This window comes from Cavia porcellus, unplaced genomic scaffold (assembly GCF_034190915.1).
Source record: "Cavia porcellus strain 051 isolate PalLab524CR breed Dunkin Hartley unplaced genomic scaffold, mCavPor4.1 scaffold_29, whole genome shotgun sequence".
Taxonomy (NCBI): domain Eukaryota; kingdom Metazoa; phylum Chordata; class Mammalia; order Rodentia; family Caviidae; genus Cavia; species Cavia porcellus.
Window position 1 is genome coordinate 6353827 of NW_026947512.1, and position 21382 is coordinate 6375208.

General features: G+C 35.7%; 1 protein-coding gene across 7 annotated transcripts in view; it reads right to left on the reverse strand.

Moving 5' to 3' along the window:
• Positions 1–21382, reverse strand: part of Cep350 (centrosomal protein 350) — a 175849-nt gene that overhangs the window by 33610 nt on the left and 120857 nt on the right. For all 7 annotated transcript variants that reach the window (XM_063239727.1, XM_063239731.1, XM_063239728.1 and 4 more), the window contains 4 exons: positions 9750–9910; positions 6795–6931; positions 3542–3624; positions 239–2202 (listed from right to left, as the gene is read on the reverse strand). In XM_063239727.1, the coding sequence (XP_063095797.1) occupies positions 239–2202; positions 3542–3624; positions 6795–6931; positions 9750–9910 (2345 nt within the window). The remainder of the gene's footprint in view (positions 1–238; positions 2203–3541; positions 3625–6794; positions 6932–9749; positions 9911–21382) is intronic.

The following is a 21382-nucleotide window of genomic DNA, read 5'->3' on the forward strand; positions in this document are numbered from 1 at the left end:
TGTCTCAGTTCCCATAAACCTGTCAGCATTTATGACAACCCTATAGTGACTACTCATGACATAACAGAAGACAAACTTCAGACAGAAAAATAGCTTCAGGGCCTTTAAAACCAGCATAATCATCTTTATCTAATGACTGGTACTTCAGGATGAAAACTTATCACATGCAACAGAATTAAAATGCACTACACAGGCAAGATAAATTAACACTTTTTTTTTTTAAAGATGAAATACTTACAGGTCTGGGACACATATCTGGTGAGGAAATCTCTTCTTTTTCATCTTCCAATTCGGACCTTAAGTAGCAGACCGGAACACCGACTGAGTGTTCCTCAAGATTTTGGGATGGTACTTTCTTTTGGTCATCATCAAGGAGCTCCTGGTTACTAAGCTGAATTTTCTCATTCTTAGCTCTCTTGATTTGCTGTAGTTGGCTGACTGTGTCCTTCACAACAACTTTTAATAAACTATCTGCCAGTAAGCTGACTGTTTCCAACTGTTGCTCTGACTTTTTTCCTTCATTGAATGATGACTTTAGCTGAGCTTCTAATTGGTTTTTTTCTCTTGTTAAAAGGTCTAGAAGTGGGGTAGAAAGCTTTTCTAAAACTTCAGAATATACATTCCCTTCCTTTTCTGTAAACAGTTGTTGTTGCTTCTGTAATTCTTCAGAAAAGGTATTACCTAAAGCATCATCTTCTGCAGCAGTGGAAACCTTTTCTGTGGCACCAAAAAGGTCTTTATTATCCTTTAAAGGTATCAGTGGACCTACTGAAGATTCCTGGTGTACATGAGCTTTATGTACTCCAGAAATGTCCCATATGTTGTCTGTTTCTATTTTAAGGCTTCTATCTCTGTCCACTGAGGTTTCTAGAGTGTGTGTATTAGGTTGCGATTTCTCATGAAAATATTCAACTGCATCTTTATCTTTTAAACCCTCTATATCTTTTTGCTCTTCATTATGGTGTTGATATTGTTCATCTGAGTAACAGTCTTCATCTTCATGTATGTCTATATAGTCATTAAAGTTTTCTAGAATGTGAGATATTTTTTGAGGAGGAGCAAAAATACCATGCTTATCTCTGCACACAAAATATACAATGCCATCATATGTTCCATTGTTATTTCCTTCAGGTTTATCTAACTCCACTCCAGCCCAAAATCCTTTAGCAAAACTAGTCTCACCTTTGAATCGAAGAGTTCCTGGCTGAACATTGCCAATCAATACCCTATCACCGATGTGGAAATCAAGTAACTCATCTGCAACAGAAACTGGAGCCAAGCAAAGAGATTCAGTAACTCCCTGTTCATGCTCTACATCACTACGCTCCTTACTTTTCATCAGCTCTGTAGGGGACTTGAGTTCTAACAGCCTTTCCGAATGGACACTGCTATGAACAGAAAGGCTTTTCTCACTTAGGCACTCACTGATTTCATCATCACTACCAAAGCTGGAGGCTCTACTTCTAGAGTTCCTTGTTTGTTGTGACTTATCTCTGCAAGAATGAGCCTCTTTCTTGAGTGACAACACAGATGACACTTCAGAGTCATTTTTATACAATTCAGCTGAAATTTCTTTCTTGAAAGAAGATACTTCAAAATCTTCAGAGTATGACAATTCTTTAGGAGCAAAAAGATGTTCCGACAAAGATGAGTCTGTTTTCTTTTTGTTCTTTTGTTCATGAATATCTTTTCCTGGCTGGATGTCTGAAGTATAGTCTCCATCTTGATCTGACTCTCTTTCTCTCAAACTTTCTTCGTTTTTATGAAGACTTTCAATAGCCAATTTAATTAAATCTCGCTGAACATTTACAGAATCTGAAGAAAGATTTTTCTTTAAAACAATTTCAGATGAGTCTTCCTGTTTCACTAAGGTATCAGATGGTTTAGTACAGGTATCGTGAATCTCACTCTCTTCTAATTTTGCATATTCTACTTTTTGTGTTTCTGATTTTTTATTGGACTCTTCAACCTTGGCTTCCAAAACATCAAAAATTCTATTAGAGGCATTTAATTCCTTGAGAAGAGGTAACGGAAGAACACTTTCTAGAGAATCTCCAGATTCTGCCCTGGCTTTCCTTGATGATCTGAGAATTGGAGAAGGAGTCTGCAAATATTCTTCAGTCTGAATGTCCAACTCAATCACTTTCTTTGCATATGCAGATAAAGACCTTTCTGATCTTTCAGAACCTGACAGTGAAGCATCTAAAAGAAAAAAAAGGGAAAAAAAAATCACATCAAAATTATTTAACTACAATCTTTCAATTTCTACGATGCAATTGTAAATAAAAGCCAAATCCTGTGAACAAAAACTCTAGTCAATACCTACGATCTGTTTTGGTTACCATGTAAGTTTTTACTGAAGAGAATATATTGCACCAATTTATTGTACATTTAAAAAATATTTTTTTTTGGTACCAGGGATCAAACTCACAACCTTGAGCTTGCCAAGCAGGCACTTATGCCACTGAGCTAAATCCCTGGCCCCATACATTTAAAATTTTTAAAGTTTGGAACAATCTCCCACTGTCCATAGTATATTGGTAATTTGAACCAAGAGCCTTGTACAGCATTCTACCACTGAGCCATAATCCAGGTCCTGATTTTTTTTTCTTAATACAATTTTCTTTTTCTTGTTTTTTTTGAGAAAAGTTCTCACCATGTTGTCCAGAATGGCTTTGAACTCATAGTGATCTTCTTGCCTCAGCCTCCTGCATGCTACTGGTAGGATTACAGGTGTCCCCTACCACTCCCATCTTAAAATAATTTCTTAAGTGTTGTCTTAACTTACCAAGTGAAGAAAATGAAGCTAAATTTATGAAGCTTTGTTAGATCATTTTCAAATTATGAAAATACAATATTGTATGGTGGGTATACACAATCTTCAAACAAGAAACCAAGGAGGAAAGGATAAATGTATCTATTTATACTTTGTTGGGGGCGAGGGGGGGGGGAGGGGGGAGACAGGGTTTCACTAGTTCAAGCTGGTCCTGAATTTACTTTGTAGCTCAGGCTGGCCTTTTCCTCAGGTTCCCAAGTGCTGATCTTACAGGTGTGTTTTACCCTATTTATACTTCTTAAAGAATGAATTTTCCTGGAGATTACAACTAAGCACTCATACATTAAAAAAAAAAACAAAAAAAAAACAAACTATTTCTGCAAATGTAGCATTTGAGGGCTGATGATTTAGCTCAGTGGCATAAGCATCTGCCTGACAAGCACACAAGGTTGTGAGTTTGATTCCTTAATACCAAAAAAAAAAAAAAAAGAAGTAGCATTTGAAGTGCTAACTATACAAAATAATAAAGAATGACATAATGGCCTGATAAATTAAGCTTTTAACTAATCTCTATTTTGTTATTGATGTTAGGCAGGCTTTTTTATATATCAGCTCTATTTCCTCGTATCATATTTTATTTTTAATAATTTTTCTTTCTTTTAAATTGAAAAAAGTACATAATATAAATAAAAATATATACTTAATCAAATAACAGTACAAATTCTTAGGCTATGTAAATACAGCTTATTTTCTCTAGATACATACCAACATGCTCAGCAATAGACTCCAAGGATCCTCTGGAACGATCTGGCTCTGTTAGTGATTTCCAGTTTTTTGCTGTTTCAGATCTGAAGTAGAAAAATTAATAAGCAGAAATAAATATATTGTTGGTACTATAATAACTGACAACAAAAAAAGAATTCTTAATCTATTTCTCTACTGCTAGATTTCAACCTTTTGTCATTTTGACCAAGCCTATTTCTGGTCCCAGCATTCTCTCTAGATGATATTGCCCTTTTTCTTTCTTTCTTTTTTTTTGAGCCAGATCTCACTATGTAGTTCAGACTGGCTTTGAAACAGCAACAATCCTCATGGCTCAGCCTCCCAAGTGTGGGGATTACAGGTGTGCGCCACCACACCCGGCTTTGTCTTTAACCTGTATTTATTATAGCCATCCAAACTACTTTTTCTCCTAGCTGCAGGAAAAAAAAAGATGTGTCTCTCATTTGTTCAAAACTAATTGCTCACAGCCTCACAGATGGTACTCAATTGTCTACTGTCTTTATTACAATCTGTAGCCTTCCTTCCAGATATTTCCTCCACCTCAGCTTGTAAGTATGCCTCATGCCTCAAAAACACCCTCCCCCAATTAACATCCCCCAAAAGTTCCCTCTCAATTCCTCATTCTTACTGTCTTTTCTTACTCTTTATGTGAAGCAGGAAGGGTCCCATTTGCCATCCTCATTTTCTTAGTTTTTATTTGCTAAACCTTATTTGGTCTTTACTTTCTACCTCTTTATAATGCCTACAGAGGTTGTTATTTTTTTAATCATATTTAGTACTGAGCTCATTTTTTTTCTATTTGAATGTGTGTCTTCTTGGCTTCAGCCACATCTATATGTCAGTCAACCCCAATGACCCCTGACTACAGGATGAACCATGACATCTCAAAATTATAAGTTATAAGCACTTCTCACAAAAATCACTCACATTTCTATTTAATTTAGTGGCACCCTGAACCCATCAACTCCCAAGAGAAACCTGGGAGTCACTTATTCTTCCCCACTGAGCATTTGTCAAATCTCTCTTTTTTTTTTAATTTAAAGAGAGAAGAAAACAAAAAAAGAAAAAGAAAGGACATAAAAAAACAATGCAGTAAAAGGGTACAAATAATACAGTATTTCTAGAAAAAAATATATATAGTACGAAATCACCAGTTAACAGGCTACACATTATCTTCCCAGAAACAGTTGTCCGTATCACTAAATTAAAGCATATAAAGTGAACATTCATACAGTGGAATTGGAGACAGTTCCGTTCAATGATCCAACAAAAGCTCAGTTATATGGTTTTCCGTCCTACAGTCTCGAACATACCTGCGGTTATATTCCTTAGTCCACCTTACTTTCCTCTTTTTTTTACAGTAACAATTAGACTTTTAGGGTTTTATTACTCTCACGGTTCTTATTACTTTTTTGAAGAGAATAAAAACAAATGTGACTAAGCAAAACAGAGTCAGTTAGAACAGAAGGGTGGGCATAGCATGTGATGCAAAAATAGAATACCAGGTGATCAAAAGTGGTTACCATTGTGCCTCTTGCTATTTTCAAATTGAGTTGTCTATATCATCAGGTATAATAGAATTGGGTCAAATCTATTTCTTAAATATGTCTAAAATGTATCTCCTGTTTTTTATTCTTACTGCTGCTCATTTGAGGCCCTCCTTTTTGGGAGCTCCTAAACTTAATTTTTTTTCAATCTTTCCTCCATACTGTGGTTAGAAAGATCTGTGTAAACACAAATCTGTCATACTTTGGTTAAAAGAAATCAATCAAGCAATGTATGTATTTTTTTCTTTTCTCTCTTCTGTCACCTGCTCCTTCTCTTTTTCCTTCCCCTCCCCATGTTGGGGACTGAACCCAGACTCCTACACATGCTAAGTACATGTTCTGCCACAGAGCTACAACTCTAGCCCTAGTTAAAAATTTTCAGTTGCTTGATAAGGGAAACTATAAAGCCATTCAATAGAAATTAAAATAAAACTTGTAGTTTATAATATAATGAGAAAATACATGGGTACCAAAAATACAAACAAAAATCTAAGCAGAAAAATTCTAGATTTTAAAATATATCTGTTTGTTCACAATTGCTATTTTGGATTGAGGATTACATGTGTATGATTTAAACTTTTTATTGCTTCTCCAGCTATTTCAATAATCACAATAGGGCTGGAGATTTAGCTCAGCGGCATAAGCGCCTGCCTTGCAAGCCTGCAGTTGTGAGTTCGATCCCCGGTACCAAAACAAAACAAAACAAAACAAAACAAAACAATCACAATAGTAGCAGTTAATATATAAGGCTTACTGTGTTACGGGGCCTGTATATAACTTTTAACTGTTACAACAAGAATATTAATCAATGTATTACGATCTTGTTTAATGGAGCTATATAAATCCTTATTTAAAAAAAACGGAAGCAGAGAGGTTAAATAAACTTGCCCGCAATTATTTGGTTAGCTGGTAGTGGAGACAGGATATAAGCACAAAGATATTTAATTATAATAAGCCTGTATTACTTTTGTAACAAATAAAAAAATACTCCAAATACTCAAAGGTTGTTTGAAAACAACCCTTGAGGGCTCCACATGTTCTAAAAGACAAAATACAAATGAGAGTAATTTGATTACAGGATTTCAAAAGTCAGGTTTTAGTTACTTTTCTGCTAACTCTATCAATGTCCTATTGTGTTCAGTTCCTATGGTACACCAATATATTTTCTGTTTTTGATCACTCATGAATGGCCTTCCCTGTAAAATATCCCCATTTCTCAGTTACACTGACTGACCTAACCCATACTCACTGTTCAAAAGATTTGTTTTAAATATTATAACCTGAATATAGATTAAAAATGATACTTAATATGCCCTATATTTTAATACATTGTATAGTCTAATGCTGTTACCACCTTCTGTATTTGCTTAATGGCTACATAATATTCAAGCACCTGAGCTATTCATCCATTTTTAGACACAAAGATTATTTCTAACACTTTATGAATATAAAGAATGTTATGATAAACATACCCATGCAAACAGAGATATTAGATACTCCATATTTTATCAAGCTAATTTTTTCTGAAATGAGGATTACAGTCATCCAAGGTTATATAGTTTTGGGATCTAAAACACTGCCTAATTATATTTTGAGTATCTTTGCCAACTTGTGATGCTACCATTAGCAATGTTGCAGACTACTTTCTTTCTACTCCCTAGACTGAGGGATTAAACATAAATTCTTACCTGTGTAGTGGAGGAGGCTTGATCTTGGGTTTTTCAGAAGCTGTGGACAATGTTTTAATCTGGGGTTTGGCTGTTGGTGATGTTTCCAAATCTCGGCTAAGCTCAGCTTCAGTTTTCTTAATGAATTCATCATATGACTAAATTTAGAAAAACCAAAGAAGTTACTACGCAGAATTTAAAAAACTATCTTGCTATAAAATAGTATATTAAAAAAAATTTTTTTTGTCTTTTTCGTTTTTTTATTGGTACCAGGGATTGAACTCACGACTGCCTGCTTGCAAGGCAGGTGCTTATGCCGCTGAGCAAAATCCCCGGCCCCAATTTTTTAAATAGCATAATTTAAATAAAGATGGTATGATTAAAAAAAATCTCTCCCTACCTCCTAGGTTCAATCCCCAGCAACATAAAATAGGAAAAGCAAGAATAAGACCAAGATGATGAAGAAGGAAGAGGAAGAGGAAGCAGCAGAAAAAATTTAATGCTCCTATAAAAATATGACTATTTCATATCCTGTCACATTAAAAATTTTAAATTATATTTCCTAGTCATCACTCATTCGGTAAACAAAACTTCACTAATTTATAATTATAATTTGTATGACATTTATGGTGAGTCTTTTATATATTATCTGTCCATTTTCTGTAAGAGCTAAAATTTCTACTTTTGCAACTCTCACTACTATAGGTTTTTTGACCAACGCTGTATATTCAGTATCTATGTACAATGTGGCCCAAATTAGACTATCAATAAATAGTTACAGAATGAATGAATGGGTGAATGGACATCCGTCAACTGACTCAGAGTTTTAAAATCCCTAGTTTTACGACTGTCATTATCTACATTCTCTTTAAGTGAATTCTCAATGTTCTGATAAATTCCTAGTATGAAACACAGATTAGCCTGGCATGATGCTATATATCTATAATCCTATCACTTGGAGGGCTGAGGCAAAAGGATTGAGAACTGGAGGCCAGTCAAATCTCCAAAGTGAGATTCTATCTCAAAAACCAAACACCAATGAAAACCTATATACATAGCTATACAGTTCTCTTAGCTAGGTTATGTAAAAGGTCTATTATTACTCAGATCTGAAGCTATACTCACATGAGTACAATCCATTTATTAAATCTGTGATCAAATAAAATACTCTCCCCTCCATTCTCCCCAGCATTGGAGACTGAACTCAGAGCCCTGTGCATACTAGATAAGCCCTCTAGCACTCAGCTGAATCCTCAAACCTTTTTACAATTTCTGAAAAAGGGGATTGCTAAACTATTTGGGCTTGGAACACAAAGCCTCAACTTTCCAAATAGCTGGAATTACAGGCATGGGCCACCAAGACCAGCAGATTTCTTTTTCTTTTTTTTTCCTATTTATTTATTTATTTATTTACTTTTTGCAGATTTCTTTTTCACATGATCTGCTATTTCTATATCAGATACTATAATTTAAAAGTTGAAATCGGAATTTTGTTTTTATTAGGCCAATTAATAATCATTATATCTTAATCATTTTTTCTACATTTAACATCTATGCCAGGTATGTTTGCTTTATTTTTGTATTGTGTACCTGTGCAGATGTTTACTCTAGATCTGTTAACAAGTCTTTTTACTATGTGAAAGTCAGTATGATGGTAAGGACACAGAATTTGGAATGAAAGTTATTTAAAATACTAACTTTACTATTTACAAGTTGTGTGTCCCTGGGAAAATCATTAATTTTATTAAAACTGTTTCCTTACCTATAAAACAGGATTAATAACTATGCCTTGTTGCTGTGAGGCTTCAAAGAAAATCTCTGTAATTAGCTACATTTGATGCATATAACGAATACTACAATTTGATAATTAATAAATATCAGAGAAACTTGTGTTACAAAGAAAAGCACAAAAGGCAGACCAGGAATTTAGGTTAAATATAAAAACCACTTTCTAGTGATTAGAGTCTAACAATGAAACCAACTGCATTTTGAAATTTCCATTATTGAAAGTTCAAGAAGTTGGATGATCTTCTCTGGTAGTAACAAAAAGGAATTCTTGTGAAAACCAGGTGCTTCAGACTGATTCTATAATGACTTTGGTGATTTAGGACATAGTGGCGGCTGATAGAACATGAGTAACAGACAATCAGCCAAATGCAGGGACATCTAAGAGACTGCAAATAAAACAGGCAAGAGTTCATAAGGGCTACAACTAGCTTGATGGCAGTAGGAATGGAAAGGGACAAGCAAGGACTTTTGTGATAGAATCAGTGTGAACTAGTGCTGAAGGGATGGGAGGAAACAGAATGTGGAAGACATCAAAGGCAGGTTTCTAGGTTGAGAGAATCAGGAAGGTTTCCTGGATGGATTCCTGGACAGAAAGTCAAGCTTAGAGATGTCATTTAAAAACCGTTCAAATAGTATGAAGAGTTGTGTTAATAAGTTGTGTGACATGAAGCCCACTCTGCTGAGGAAAGAGAAAAGGCAGTAATAATTCCAGTAGCTAGAATTATTTATCTAATAGTTCTTTGTTTAAGCGAGCATAGATATCAAACTTTCTTTTATGAGTAATCTTTCTTTTCAGAGGGAAAAATGCCTTAAACTGAGTATTTTACTACTTAGTATTTTAATTTAATATTTAGCTTAATATTTTATATAAGAGTTGCTTAGATAGCCTCAGAATTTTTTAAATAGGATAAAATGTGACACCATACTAACATTTTGACAATATTAATATTTTCAGTCCAACATAGTGGCAAATGCCTGTATCCCAGCTACTTAGTAGGTGAGGCAGGATTATAATTTCAAGGCCAGCCTGGGCCACCTTAGTGAGACATTTTCAAAATAAAGTACTTTGTGGATATACTTCAGTGGTAGGGCACTTGCCTAGTATGTAGCAAAAAAAAGGGGGTGGAGGATTCATAATTCGTATATATATAAATCTTGATATTCAACCCCTTTTTTCCTATGCCTGACCTCTAACTGTTTAATCAGACTTGCTTCTTGTGCTTTCAGTCTTTCCTTTTGTCTTTTTTTCTGCTCCTTCTTCAACTGGTCCACAACTGATTTTCGTTTCCGCAACTCATCCTTCAGAGCTCTGATCCTACCTTCAATGTCACTCTGGTCAGATGTAGTTTCTGAAACAGATACAAAATATGCTATTTAATTTTAAGTAGAGAATAAAGTTAGCTTAGTAAATACTAACAAAAAGCTGTAATAATAATACTAGATTTAAAGTCAATCTAATACTTCACATTAAGAAATTTGAGCCTCTGAAAAAAATTTATTAGTGAAATGCATCCTTTATTTTCATAATCCCTTTTTTCTTTTGCCTAGGTTCTTCCTGTTTATTTTCACTCTCTAATTATATTATTTGAAATTATAAGTAAGTCTGCAGATGCCCTGTCTTGGTAAAACATGTAGTTAAAAGTTGAAAATTGTTAGGTTAGTGAAATTTGTATAGTCTGCAAGGAATTATTTTTGGTGACAAGATAATCATATTTAATCGTTCTTTTCTTTACTTATTAATGCATAGTTTAATATCCTACAGTGAATTAAAATCAAACTAGACTTTTATCATTTCAAATTGAGTGTAAAACATTACATCCTGCTCATTCTTTAAAACCACAAAAAAGATAGAAATTTTAAAGAAATTTTGCTGTAACTCCCCCCTCATAACTCGGGATTGAAATCAGGATCTTTACATTAAGCTACATCCCCAACTGCCCTGCTGCCATCCTTTTTTGGTGGAAGAGTCTTGCTAAGACGTCATATAAGCCCGCCTTTCAATCCTCTGCCTCAGCCTCTAAGGATGCTAGGATTACAGATATGTGCCACCATGCCCAGTTGTAATCGTTTTTAAAAAGCTCTTAAAATATTTAAATTTCCTGAAATGAAGTTGGTTAAATCTTGTTTTTTCTCCAGCAGTGCATGTATACAACATACACAAGCGATGTCCAATCATGGCAGCATCACAAAAAGGCATGTTGTTATTATATATCATACACATGCTATGAAAACAAATAGGTATCATTTGAAGACACTGCTTATTTCACTACAGATGGAAATTACATAGTTCACAAATAAGTTGCTCCTTATGCCACCTCTTGGAGTCACAGAATGGTGTCAATTATATACAGTAATGTCGAATGAGACATTTAATAACCTAACAACTGAAATACTATTACAAATCTAAAGACTCAGATGTGATGTACCATGTTACATCATAAAACCAAGTTCTTTTAGATATTTCAGGTTAAACTGCCTAAGAACTAGTTAAGGAATTAACTTAAAGGAAAAAAGATCATGGTCTTTTTAAAATAATGTGATCCAAACGTCTGGGTTAAAAATAACATTCTGAGTTCCTGTCACTTCTATAACATAAACTTAAGGTGCACTAGGAAAGTTTCATGTGCTTTAAATCAATAGTGGTATTATATTGAGCCTTAGCATGGACAAAGCTCACAATTTTGATCAACACTCATAATGAAGTAAAGACAAATATCATGGATCTATTACTTAAGACATTTGATGTTGACCAAAATCTAGAACCAGCATGAAGATAAGAAATATGAAACGAGGTACAGTACCTGAAATATTATAAAACCTCAAAAAATAAAAAAAATAAAAAGATTGAGAAACAACCTAATACAAAGTATATACAGTATAAACAATGGGACATTATTCAACACCAGCTCCCAAAAAGAGAATTTGGTCTTTGTAAAACATGAATAAACCTGGAAGATATTATATCAAGTGAAATAAGGCAGGCAATAAAAGGACAAATTGTATCTAGATGTTCCCTGAAAGCCTCATGCAATTATAGATGGGGGTTTTGGGAGGTAGACCATGAGGACACATATTCATTGGTAGATTAGAAGAGTAGGACCTGGTTGGAACTTAGGGTGTGAGAAGAATGTATCTCCGTGGCTCTTCCCTTTAGATCCCTGCTTTCTGGCCGCAATGAGGAGAGCAGCTTTTTCTCTGCCATGCCCATTTGCCATGGTAGTTTCTTTGGAGCTGGCAGATCATAGGCTGAAGCATTTTCCTTTATGTTGTAGGCCACAGGTACTATATTACCATGTGATTTCACTTATATATAAAATATAAAAGTCAAATTTACCAAACCCACTGCTAAAACTCATCTTTCTAAGATGAAGTATAAATCTGTAACTTTAGATCTTCTAAGCTGTATTTTTTTTTTAGCCCAATTGAGATTTATGTGCTTCCAAAACTTTAGGCACCATGTTACACATTATATATAGACCACTACATTCACAGTTTCAATTCTGACCACCCCCCCATAACTTTTAACTCATTTAAAAAATTGTAGATAGAGTAAGACCCCAGCTTATGAAAAGTTCCACTCCAGGAGAATGTTCTTAAGTCAAATTTGTTCTGACAAAGTACGTCTTATACAGTACACCTGTGAATCTCGTATTATGCACCTGTGAAAATTCACAACTGGAGAAATGTTCAAATGTTTATAAGTCAGGTTCAAGCTGTGACTTTCTAATTAAAAAAAAATTTTTTTTGAGACAAGGTTTCACTATTTACTTTAGAGTGGCTTTGAACTCACTATGTAGCTCAAAATGGCCTTGAATTTACAGTAATCTTCCTAATCTCAGTCTCAAAAGTGTTAGGATTTACAAGTGTGTGCCACCAACCAGGCTCTAATAAAAATATTTTTAACATCTAAGGTTTTGAAGCTTTAATAACAGGTTCTGAAAAAATTGGGAGTTCTCAAGGCTTGGGAAGTATTTATACTTTTAAGTACTAAGGGATCTAAAAGCAAAGGCAGTTTGAACTTAAATAAAAAGCCTAACTGCACACAGTAGCACATGCCTACAATCCCTGGAGGCTGAGGAAGGAGGAGTGCTGTGAATGTGAGGCCACCCAGGGCTACATAAGGAACTTCAAGGCCAGCCTGTACCTTGTCTCAAAAAACAAGCAAACAAAGCCTGCAAGAGTAAACAGAAACATACTATCAATTTGCCTAAATCTAGTATTTTACTGCATAATATCAAGAACATATAAAAGAATCTGTAAAATTATTTTACTCAAGAAACTTGCTATATAAATAATATATTCTTTTATAAAATTCTCTTCTACAGGATTTTTTAAGGACATAGGAGAGACGAGAAGAAAAAAATGTAGCATGCTGAAAGCTGTCAAGACAATAATAATTAGAATAATCTGGTTACAGTTTTGATTATTTCTCTTAAGTTGATACTAGCTTGTTTGATAAACTCATTGGTGTAGTACAGGTATCATATAACCCTACCACTTCTATAAATACTGTTTATGACATCATTGTGAACAGACAATGTATAGTTTAGAAACCTTACAGCTATTTTTCCAAAATTATTATTTTTTCTTTTTCTTTTGTATTTGGGATTGAACTCATGACCTCACATTTGCCAGGCAGGCACTTATGCCACTGAGCTAAATCCCCGGCTCTTTCCAAAATTATTGTTACTTGAGAAAGTTTTATCAATAAAACAATAAAAATATTATTAATTCTTTGTATGTAACTCATATAAGGTTGGACAAGACATTATCACTGCTTTAGATTTTTTTTTGAGATAGTCTTGCTACGTAATTCAGGTTGGCCAGGAAGGAGAAAAGATGATCGGTAGATAACTACAGTGGCTCTCTGAGATAGCCAGCTTAAATTCCAGGAATGGTGCAGTGTGGGGAGTCCTAAGCAGAGGGAGATATACCCTGCCGACCCAAGAACAAACTAAGCTGAGAGAAACCAATTGGAAATGCAATCCCGGTGCTATGATTGGAACACCTAAAAAACTCGCAGCTTGAATACCCTGTGGCTGCTGTGCCTGAATTGGCACAGCAGGAATAGCATGCTAGTTGCAACTCATGGGAGACGCAAATGCTCTGAGAGCTGGAATCGGCGAACCAAATTGGGAGCAGAATGGGCGGGGAGCCCTACATCGACTTGCAGTGGGTGAGAGGAACCTGCATCGACCTACAGTGGGTGAGAGGAACCTGCATCGACCTGCGGAGGGTGAGAGGGACGGGGGACCACCTTGCCATAGTCAAAGAGGCTCCTACAGGGGACATTCTGAGACCCGGCAGACTGACTGAAACAGGGCGTTGCAGTGACATCAGTCACATATTCTCCTCTCAAGAGGGATTGGTGAGGAGCGCTTGACCTGGGTGACACCGCAGACTAAGGCCCAATAGGCTAGCCCAAACCAAGGTCCTGCGCCTGGCAGTGCAACCTAATGCAGCGAAGCCTTCAGTAGGTTGACCTGGAAGGGCAGACCCAGCATAGGTTGCGGGTTTGTACCTCCTAGTACACTGCAGTGGGTGGGACCACCTAGTCAGCATGCTTCAGACAAACTGAAACCAACAAAGAAAGAAACTGGGCCTCCTAGATACGCCTGTATGGAAGGAACAAAAAATATGAGAAGAGGAGGCAACAAGAAAGGGTCCTCAGTCCCCAATCTGGAGAACACTGATCTAGGAAAGGTATTGAGGATAGGAGATCTAGGAAAGGTAATGAGCAAAAGAGAATAAGGACAGAAAATATGCAATTACAGGCATGGCAGCAATAGACATAAAGCATTATCTTAGGGACCTCATAGATGAGTTCAAAAGTGAAGTATTTAATGAAGTAAAGCAAGATATAAGTAGAATAGTTAAAGAAATGTTAAGCACCTCCAAGAAAAAACAGATGGTAGAATGGAAGAACAAAAAAAAAAAGGGCGAGAATTGTTTGATGGAGAAAACAGAGAAAATATATGATACATAAAGCAGGTTCAAAGAGACTACCAGGAAACTAAAAACTCTATTGAAAGCTGGCATAACAGCTTGAAAGAAACTAAGGACAGATTATCTGAACTGGAGGACAGGTTTGCAATGTGGGAGAATGAAAGGAAAAACTTCTTAAAAATAACAAGGAAACAAGCAGTAACAATACAAAGGCTAGAAGATGATAAGAAGATCTATAACTTAAGAATTAAGAATGTAGACTTTCGGGAGAATATGGCGGAAAAATAACAGCAGCCACGGAGGCTCTCTGAGATTACCAGTTTAGAATCTAGGAGTGGTGCCATGTGAGGAGTCCTACGTGAGGGGAGATGTACCCTGCCAACCCAGGAACGAACTAAGCTGAGAGAAACCAACTGGAAATGCAATCCTGATCCTATAACAGGAACAGATAAAATCTCAGCGCGAAAGCTGGATCCTGCGCCATTGGAAGCCACGATTTGAATTTCCTGCTGCCGACACTGCGTCCCAATCCGCACCGCAGGGAGAGAGACGCACGAAAGCTCTGAGAGCTGGAATCAGTGAACCAAACGGTGTTGAGAGCAGGACTGGCAGGGAGCCCTGCATCGACCTGCGGTGAGTGAGAGAAATGGGGACCCTTTCATAGACTAGGAGGCTCCAACAGAGGACATTCTGGGAATGAGCAGACTAGACGGAACAGGGCCCTGCAGTGACTATAGTCACATATTCCCCTCTCAAGCAGGAGTGGTGGGGAGTGCTTGGCCTGGTGATGCCACGGACTAAAATCCAGGAGGCTAGCCCAAATCAGGTCCCTGCCCCTGGTGGTGCACCCTAGCAGTGAAGCATTCAGTAGGTTGACCTGGAGTGGCGGGCCCAGCAGAGGCTGCCCAGCTCTGTGTCTCCCTAGTACACTGCAGTGGGCGGGAACACCTACCCGGAGGATTCAAACAAACTGTAACAGACAAAGCGAAAAAAAAAAAAAAAAAACTGGGCCTCCTACATACTCTTGTATGGAAGGAACAAAAAGTATGGGAAAAGGGAGCAACAAGAAAGGATCCTTGGCTGGTCCGATGGCAGTGTGTTATCAGAACTTATTAACATTAGTGTCACTAAAGTTGATATACCACCCCCCCCCTGCTAAATTTGACTGGCTTTAAAAAAAAAAAAGAAAGGGTCCTCAGTCCCCAATCCTGAGAACACTGATCGAGGAAAGGTAAATGCAAAAGAGAATGAAGACAGAAAACATGCAACATCAGACACAGCACCTATAGATATAAAGCGGTATCTCCAGAGCCTCATAGACGAGTTCAAAAATGAAGTATTTAATGAAATAAAGCAAGAAATAAGTAGAATAGTTAGAGAAATGCTAAGCACTGCCCAAGAAGAAACAGATGGTGGAATGGAAGAACAGAAAAAAAGGGGAGAATTGTTGGATGGAGAAAATAGAGAAAACATAGAATATGTGAAGCAGGTTCACAGAGATTACCAGGAAACTAAAAACTCTATTGAAAGCTGGCATAACAGCTTGAAAGAAACTAAGGACAGATTATCAGAACTGGAGGAAAGATTTGTAAGGTGGGAACATGGAATGAAAAACTTCTTAAAAATAACAAGAAAACAAACAGCAATAATACAAAGACTAGAAGATGATAAGAGGACCTATAACTTAAGAATTAAGAACATAAAAGAAGAAGGAGGGACTCAAACAAATGAACTACAAAAGCTATTCACAGAAATAATCCAGGAGAATTTCCCCAATTTAGCAAAAGGTAAAGATACTCAGATGTATGTGGCATACAGGACCCCAGCCACCTACAACCCAAACAGAGCTACACTCAGGATTATAATAATCAAAATTACAGAAATCCAATATAAGAACAGAATATTAAAAGCCGTCAAAGACAAGAAACAGATCACTTACAAGGGAACACCCATCAGAATTACAGCAGACTTCTCAGCACAAACCATCAAATCACGAAGAGCATAGGGGGAAATAATTCAAGCTTTGAAAGATAATAACCTCCAGACAAGATTGATATATACTGCACAACTGTCCCTAGAAATTGATGGAAAAACAAGGTGCTTCCAGGATAAAGAGGAATTAGGGAATTTGCAACCACCAATTCAACTCTACGGAGATTACTGCAGGATATTCTAAAAATGAAAAATACCAAGATTCCAGAAACAGTGGCAGGGCGGCTGCAATGAATGCAGCAGAACGCGAAATGAAGAGGACAAACTGACAACTAATGACAGAAAAAGAGCTCAACAGAAATGAGGCAGAAAAGGTTGGAGGGTAGGAACAGCCATTTTGGAGAAAACAAGACATCATAATAGCTAGTGCTGATTTAGTATCTTCTTGTTTTGAAGTCCCATCAAGCTTTTGTTCTTCTGTTCATTGGTTTTAATGTGTTGTATCTTATTGGATTTTATTATATGTGATAATATAAACAAAAACTTTTATAGACAAGGAGATTATACAAAAACCATTGTTCATTTTCTGTTAGTTGATTCTAAATGCCCTGTAATATTGTCATTCTCTTGAATGGTTTTACATTGTCTTGATATGTTTGATGCTACAGTATACGAAGTTATACTCAAAGATTTTAAGGGAAGAGACACTATGGTAACTACTATTATGTCGAGATCATCCTGTGATGAAACACTATTTTGCTTAAATGGCTATGTTTTGACCTGCACTGTTTTGTTGTTATGCCCTCTTTTTTATCTCAATCTCCTTTTTAGTATCTACTTTTTCATCTTTATTCTTTTAATTAAGGGAAAAATAAATAAAAAATAGCAGGATATATTATAGTAACCTACTTTGATTTCCTATTAACTTGATTTGAAACTCTGTATTGCTCTCACCATCTTGTTTTGACTGATTTTCCTCTATTCTGTTATGCTAGATAGTACCAAGTTTGAAAGTATAGGCAACAACTATGAAGACAAATAAAATTCATTGTGACGCCCATTCTGGTTGACTATTATTTTCTTTTGAAGTCCTCTAATGTCTCCAATGTTTTGGTTTTATTGGTCTTATTCTTTACTGTTTTATTCAATTTTATTATAACTGATGATATAGGCAATTCCTTTTAAGATAACAAGAGGCATTATGGTAACCATTGTTGATCACCTTGTATTTTGTTTTTACACTATGTATTATGTCCATCCTTTTGATTTGACTGACTCTGTCCTGGTATGTCACATTTGGTTTTACTTTCTTCAAAAAAAAAGTAATAAGAACTGTGGGAGTAATAAAACCCAAAATGTGTAATTGTCATTATACAAAAGAAAGGAAAAGGAAGTTCTCTAAAAGATATAACTGCATACATATTTAAGTGTATAAGATAGATAACCATATTACTGAGATTTGTGGGATCATTGAACAAAACTGTTTGCAGTCTCACTGTTTGAAAGTCCCTTCTATATGCTTTAATTTTGTAACTTCAACAACTATTTCTAAGATGACAATATGTAATTATTAGTGATTTGCTACTCTTTATTTTTTCTGAAATTCTATATAACTTGTACCCTTTTTCTGTTTTTTTTTTTCTTTTTTGCTCCTTAAATAAAATTTAAAAAAAAAGAATTAAGAATGTAAAGGAAGAAGCAGGGATACAAACAAATGAACTGCAAAGGCTATTCACAGAAATAATTAAGGAGAACTTCCCAAATATGGGAAAAGGTAAAGATGCTCAGATGTATGAGGCATACAGAACTCCAGCCACCTACAATCAAAACAGAACTACACCCAGGCATATAATAATCAAGATTCCAGAAATCCAATATAAGAACAGAATATCAAAAGTTGTCAGAGACAAGAAACAGATCCCTTACAAGGGAACACCCATCAGAATTACAGCAGACTTCTTCGTGAAACCATCAAATGACGAAGAGCATGGGGCGAAATAATCCAGGCTTTGAAAGACAATAACCTCCAGCCAAGATTGATATATCCTGCACAACTGTCCCTAGAAATTAATGGAGAAACAAGGTGCTTCCAAGATAAAGAAGAACTGGGGGAATCTGCAACCACCAATCCAACTCTACAGAGAATACTGCAGGACATTCTAAAGAGAGAGAAAAGTACCAGGATTCCAGAAACAGTGGCAGAGAGGCCACAATGAATGGAGCAGAAAGCGAAATGAAGACAAACTGACAACTAATGACAGAAAAAGAATTCAACAGAAATGAGGCAGAGAAGATTGGATATAGTTTCTAATATAGATGGCCTAGATACACTAACTTAAGGGAAAAAAGAGAGAATTTCAGGCAGACTGGATCAAGAGATAGGGCCCACTGGGGCTCTTTATAGGAAATATAATTAGCCTGAAGGAGGTTATATGGGCCAAAATCAAACATGAGAAAATGGAACTTGATGTGATAAGGAACCAGAGAATATTAAGGGTAACTAGACCAGTATTTATGGATAGGTTGAACAGACAGGCTTTAATAAATGAAGAAATATAACTAGAAATCCAGCCCAGGAGTGAGAAAGTTTTTAGGTAAATAGCCGGTTGCCCCCTCAATACAAAACCATAAATGTTGGGGAGACCCAAAAATACACAGTTCATTCTGGGAGAGTAAAGGGGAGGAATAGTCTTCAAAAAAAAAAAAAAAAAAACAACAGCAGAAGATATAGCTAATAGTGTATCAGGAATTAAAGCCCCTATTACTCGCACCACTCTGCTTGGTTGGAACTTGTTCCGTCCTAGTTTGTATACAAGCACTGGATCTGAGGGGCACAGACAGCTGTCCATAGCACAGTGGACATCTTTAATTTCCTATTAACTCAATCAGAATCCATGTATGAATAGTACTGTTGTATCATGACTGATCTTAGTTAAATCTGACTTGTTTGATTGCTAATTATTACTGACAGATTTTATTTAAAACTGTAAGATTGATGGTGTCAAGTTGAGGAGTATAGACAACTATACTGAAAATGACAATGATTCACTATGATATCCATTCTGATTTGATTACTACCTGTTTTTGTAGCTCTATACTATCTACAAAGTTGTATTTCTGTTAATCCTATTATATACTGTGTTCAATTATACTTTATTTGATGATATAGCCAATACTGTTGATGATAATAAGAAACATGGTAGAACTCCTTACACAGCAGATTTGTATATCTTTTTAGTTTTATATGTCTATAAGAAAAAGTTTAGTCCTGTCCTGCTTTGTTTTGTTTACCCCTCTAATATAGAAAGGAGAGAAATACATATTAAGATTCATGCTTATGTAACACCTATAAAACAGTTTATGAGAAGTGATCTGTTGACACACGATGAAATGAACAAAAACTTTCAAGGAAAGAAAGTGGCACTGCAGTACCCAATCCTGATTCCGGAGTGTTATGATGTGAAATCCAGCAATATTATTAATCTTTGTTTAGAAGGATTTTAATCTAATAAATTGTGTTAGGTCTCAGCATAAATGAAGATATGGATAAATGCCTACATGTCTAAGTGTATAGGATTGATAGCCATAATACTTAGTTTTTGTTGGATAGTTTAACAGAACTGTTTGCAGTCTGCGGGCTGAATTCTCATTTATATGTTCTACTTGTGTACCTTGAACACCTATTTATAGGGGGACAATATGTATACATCAGCTTGTGATTTATTACTATTTATTTCTTGTCTTTGAAAGTATGTACTATTTCTGCCCGTTTTCTATTTTGTTTTGTCTTTCTTTAAATAAAAAAAAAAAGTTCAGGTTGGCCTGGACTTACTATGTAGTCCAGGCTGGCCTTGAACTCACAGCAAGCTTCTTGCCTCATCTGCCCGAGTGTTGGGCTATTTTGGATTTTAAAAGATAATTCAATATGGGGAAGAAATATAAAGAAAGCCACAAGTCACAGACCCAAGATAATAGCCTATGTTTCCAAATATCTGTCAAGTTTCTATCTACCAACATATTACTCCACTAGCAATAACTTTTCAGAGTACATAAAAGCAAGTATACAAAACTATAATAACTTTCCAGAGATAAATATGAAAGAAAATATTCAACTAATTTAACCCAATAATTCTATTTTTAGGAATTTGAATATTCAATGATTTGTAAAATATTATATACATATGTTCATCATAGCGTTTGCAATTGTGAAAAATTTGAGAAAAATCTAGACAGTATTTATGGTAAAATAATTATAGTATATCCACTCTTTGAGATACACAATTACTCCAAGAACAAAAAAGATCAGGTGAGAGAAAGTTTTATGACTTACTATTATCTAAAACATAGAAAACAAACCATAGAACACCTCACATCGGGGCTGGGGGTTTAGCTCAGCGGCATAAGCGCCTGCCTGAAAGCAGGCAGTCATGAGTTCGATCCCCGGTACCGATAAAAAGGAAAAAGACAAAAAAAACAAAAAAACATACACCTCACACCAAAAAAAAAAACCCTAGTACTTTTCACTTTTCTTTACTAAATATCTGCTCTCTAAAGAAAACTAAACATAAACCAAAAGGTAAAATATTCAACATGGCAATCAATGTGGCAATATTCAATGTAGCATTAATCTTCTTTATAATTCTACATAAACCAAGTAATGTCTCTGTAAATAAGATTCCCAAGGTCAACAAGTTTCCTGAAAGCCTTTTTAGAATAGAAATTGTTCATTCTTCCATAATCTAAAGTGATTTACGGTAGGGAAGAGGCTGTGGGAAAATACAGGATGTGCCCCACTGCCATTGTAATCTGTTACTTCTCTATTTTTTCTCCTTTTAGACTTTTGTTTCTTGTACAACCAATTTTTATTTCCTTTCATGGTTATCATTAATTCATTCAAGAAATACACCTACCATGTGCAATCCAAGGTGCCTGCTAAGTCCTGG